At 42.9% G+C, this 4,736-nt stretch overlaps 1 protein-coding gene across 1 annotated transcript in view; it reads right to left on the reverse strand.

Annotated features, from left to right (window-relative positions):
* Positions 1 to 932: 932 nt before the first annotated feature.
* The window catches only part of HGSNAT (heparan-alpha-glucosaminide N-acetyltransferase), an 11,939-nt gene continuing 8,135 nt past the window's right edge, over positions 933 to 4,736 (reverse strand). The window contains exons 12-17 of the mRNA XM_009881145.1: positions 4,125 to 4,251; positions 3,890 to 3,976; positions 2,853 to 2,930; positions 2,666 to 2,736; positions 2,387 to 2,499; positions 933 to 1,348 (exon numbers count right to left, since the gene is read on the reverse strand). Coding sequence (XP_009879447.1) covers positions 1,167 to 1,348; positions 2,387 to 2,499; positions 2,666 to 2,736; positions 2,853 to 2,930; positions 3,890 to 3,976; positions 4,125 to 4,251 — 658 coding nt within the window. The 3' untranslated portion in view covers positions 933 to 1,166. The remainder of the gene's footprint in view (positions 1,349 to 2,386; positions 2,500 to 2,665; positions 2,737 to 2,852; positions 2,931 to 3,889; positions 3,977 to 4,124; positions 4,252 to 4,736) is intronic.

Below are 4,736 nucleotides of genomic sequence, written 5' to 3' on the forward strand. Positions count from 1 at the left end.
GTTCTGTAATGTTCTATTTGTTTTGGGTTTTTCCCATAAAATTATACTAAGGTGTGCATCTTAGTTCTTTCCGTCTTTATACATACACAAAGAACACAACAAGGTATTTCAGGCTTTTTATTAGCAATAGTTTGGAAATCACAGCATGAGTGAATTTCCTGAGTTTCCCAAAACTATTAATTGGTCTGCTCTCTTCCTTTCTGGCTGAATTCTACCTGCATTGCTGGTTTTCAGATTCAGGGCCCTTATGTAAATCCATTTATAAAGAGGATTGCTTTGATTGAACTTTGGCAATATCCAAGTGATTATACAAACTCAATAGGAACCGGCCTTTCTGCTCTCTTCGAGTGCAGCACGTGAAACCTGGACCTCATCTGTGCTAGAACTATGTAACACAAAGGCCCAGAACATGCACAGATGGGCTGCTAAACCTGTAGCAGCAGCATGCCGATTAATAAGAAGAGATCTTTGGCAGTAGGCTTTGGGAGGATCCTAAACATAAGACCAAATTGGAAGAACACAATGAAGAACGATCAGTTGAGTCCCCACTTTCTGTAGCACACTGTAGCACAGAGGTGTCCCTGAGCTTTCCCAGACAGTCACTGCACCGCTGACCCAAGTGCAGGGCTGAGGATGCTGCCAGTGCTCCAGAGTCAAAAAGATGGCTAAGTTAAATGTGTGCTAGTAGCTGGTGTGGCGCAGGCATGCAGCAGGTGCCAAGGGTATATACAAACCCCAGACCACATGAGTTACGGGGTGCCTTGTCAGATGCAACAACCGTTACCACAGTCCCATTCTGATAACCCCTTGCAGTTACCACCCAGATCCCTTGCAGTTCCTTTTGGAAGCACCATCAGGCTGTCTTTGACTGCCCAACTGTTGCAATATATTCAGTTTCCCTCTATGAAGGAGGGAGATCAGTAAAATATTTACAAAATACAGAAAACACAAAGCAACTGCAGCAGACTAGTAAATTTTTGCTAAATAGGAAAATACTGTCCCTTAAGTCACATAAAAGTCTTGATGACAACTTCCATGGCACTGTAAACTTGAACTAGTATCCCTTTTTAGTAATACAGCCTAGCACGAGTGGCAATATTTAGGCTAATCCACCTTATGCATTTGCCCCATCAGAATCTAGGCCTGCTACACCCTGACCACCTCTATCAGATTTTCCAGAATATCCTTCTCCTGTAAAGTAAATACGATATTATGACCCAAAGAGTTGTCGCAGTAAGGTTTTGAGTCAGATGCTCTGCGTGGGATTGACTGTCTTGCATCTTCCACTTAAAGGGGAAATAGTTTTCAAACACTTCGTGTCCAATGTAGACCAGGATTGAGTTCATTCCTGAAAGTAAGCACAGGTCATACCATCTGAAAGAGCAGGTATGATCTTGCTTCAGAGTAAGCAGGCAGAAGCATGCCAGGCTTAGAAACAGAGTGGCACTGAGACAACAGCAGCTAATCACAACAACTAATGTTACTTGCCCCAAAGATGCTACACACGTGTGTTTTCAAATACAGTCTGAGGCGTTCTCTCCCCCAAAACGTTTATTGAAAAGAAATACAGACAACCTATATGCTAAATTGAGAATACAACCAAATCAGTATCCTGCAATTTTATTGACAAGGAGAATAATCATAGTTATTGTCTTTAGGGTGGCCGAGTGCCAACCTATTTGGTCAGATCTATCGCCTTTACAAACAAATGCTGACTGCCCTTCAAGGCTCTGGGATTTCTGGTAGGAGATGTGATACCATGCTGTCACCCGACCCATCTTCCTGTCCAGACACCAGACACCAAAGCTGTGGAAAGGTTCCCTCTGCTGTGGGTTTGCATTCTGTACTCAGATGTTTGTCAAGAACCCAGTGTGGTTAAAACCATAGTGGTATGCTTTGGGAGACTGGCTTATCTAAAAACACAGAGACAGAACCTACACAGCTGCCCAGGGGATTTCGTCTTCCACATCTTCAGAAGTGGTATTAACTCTGTTGACAGGCCTTTGAGTTTCCCATTAGGTTACCCAAGTCTCAGCAGTTCTTTCCAAAACCAACTATAAACCAGCTGTGGTATTTCGTTTGGTACTAGGTAGCTGTTCCCCGGGACCTTAACTCGAGACCAAACTGGGAATGATCATTGGGCAATAGCAGCTTCCAGCCCTCGTTTAAAGACCTGACAGTCCTTCTTGCCTAAATATCTGGTCTCGAGTGTCCCAGTTCTATGCAGAGATTCATCTCAAGTTAATCATTCTGGCGCCCTTCACGTTATTACCTCATTCTAAATCCCAACTCTTTTAAAGACAAGGGAAGTGCACAAAACATAAAAGGATAATATCAGTGCAGAAAGAATTGGAAGAAATATGTTTCTTGCCATGATTTTACTGACCTGGATAGAAAAATGGAGCACCCGACCACAGTCTCTTGACATCCACGAGGTAATATATCAGTGTTAAGAGGATGAAGGCAAAGCAGCTCATGGTTGTCACATATGATATTGACCTACACACATTTTCAGTAGAAAGATTATTTAGAGAACTATGTGATACAGACAGATCTCAATATAAGAAAGGTAAAACATTCTCCAAGGTAAAATAGTACTTTAACAAAATCATAATAAAAGTTGTATCTCTCTGCTTCATAATAAAAGTTGTATCTCTCTGCTTACCATAAGTTCTTGTTTATGGGAATAAACCCTTCTTCTTTAGAACATTTTGTCAAGATAGCAGAAACAATGCCCTGAAATAGAAAGTTGCTAAAGTTTATATAACCACTGCAACTTGTTTCAGAAATACTAAGTTTGTGTTGCATAAAAATACATGTCTATTAAAGAGCTACATAACTATATGACTTACCATTACTATGCTCCATATGACAAACCGACTCATAATTTGTTTGTGCTGGTCTTTGTAGAACAAGATAATTTTTCCAGCCTAATATAAAAAGAATATAAAAAATGAATTAAAGCTCATAAATGTAATTACATTTCAAGAGCCAGATATATTTACCACCGGCTACCTGGGCTAAGACAGAGAACGTGAATAGTATTTATAATAAGTAAGTGGCTGAAAGGCTCCAAATGGGAACTTTTTGCAAAGAATGGACACAGATGGGGAAAATATGTAAATGCAACCCACTCAGCAGTAGAGGTGCACCTTTTCTCCCTTCCCTACTACGTTAACGCTGAGGAAGGGGACAAGCAAGTTCGTTAGGTTAACGCAATGTGACTTGAGCTCCATCTCCCTCAGCAAGGATTGCATGAAGGAACAATGCCACACTGACTCCCCAGCCAGCCCCAACAGCTTCTCCACAGCGCTATGTCACACGCTGGCCTGCTCAGAGCGCACGCTCCTTTTCAGGCACCACTAAGAAATGTGTCCTGATCACTCATTCCTCGGTGTTACAGTTCTGTTCCAATCTCTGCCCCACAGAGATTCCCAATATGGCTAACACTGCATGTCAAGCAGAAAATTAGCAACAGGGAACATGTTCAGCTACAACCCTTAAAACCGTATGTTTAAAATGAAGCTGTGAAGTCTATGCATCTCTTGGCCCTATTTTCCAACAAGCAGAACCAGCCTACTCCCAGCGTAAGCCCAACCTTAAAATAAGCAAAGGAAGTTCCCGGGTGGATATTTTGCAAACTTCTTGTGTCCATCCCTTACAAAAACTGAGAAAAAGTCTTGGTTTATCTAATGCGAGATACTGCCAGGTTAAATTCCACTTCTCTGACACTCACCTCAGGCTAAGTCAGCCCGAAAGCATTGCTCTGGAAAAGGTTTTGTTAGAACCAGTCTCAGCCTTAAATAAAGAAATCAAATTACCTCCCCCACTTCCAAAATTCCTTAAAATCTTCCCATTATTATCAAACAGCCAGAAAGAAAAGAGGTACCTGCAGTCCCAGAAATGCCATAAAAATGGTATTTATGGTCCCCAGGATCCCTTCAGGATCATACGGCATCGTTGTTTGGTAAATCACCTTAGAGAGATAACAGTTGTTACAAGGCATCTGAGCAACCAGTCTCCTGTCTGTTCCATCCCCTTGCATCTATCATTGCTAAGCCCCTCCTGACAGCTATGTTCAGTGCTTGCCTGCAGCTTCATGCTGCAAACCAAAAGCTACTTACACTTGAAGAGGGATGCTGGTATATATGCTTTTCTCCAAGAAGCAAACGATCAATGTAACCAGCTGCTCCTCCAGTGCAGTTGGGATAGTTTCCAAAGTCTCCAATGCCCCCAGGACCAAGATAGCCCCTGGGACAGAAGTAAACAGATTATGGCACAAGGTGTTGGTACGCTCCACCTGAATAGTAGCTGGTCCACTGGCCCAGCACACTAAATGCCCGATGTTCTCTGGGGCCAGAGGCACACAGTGAAACACAGGTCCTATATGACAGCTGGCTGGTGGCCACCCTGTTTTGATTATTGCAATACCATGAGCAGGTCATGATGGGACAGGCGGTATCGGGAGCCTACAGCAATGCTTCTGTTCAGCCCTGGCTACCCAGCTGGCTGCTCCCCCTGCTCTGCAGGTACCGACCCTTTAAAGGGGCAAAGATAGAGACAGGGATGACATTGCGATGATCATATATCACTGTACACAGACCTCAGGGAGATTTTAATCCTCTTCTTTAGATAGAAAGGAACACCGATGCCACCTTTATAACACCTGGTACTTTAGTACCACGGTAAAGAAAGTTTTTTCACATGATGAACGCTTCCCTTAACCCCGCTTGTCT

Source organism: Charadrius vociferus, unplaced genomic scaffold (assembly GCF_000708025.1).
Source record: "Charadrius vociferus isolate BGI_N301 unplaced genomic scaffold, ASM70802v2 scaffold953, whole genome shotgun sequence".
Taxonomy (NCBI): Eukaryota; Metazoa; Chordata; class Aves; order Charadriiformes; family Charadriidae; genus Charadrius; species Charadrius vociferus.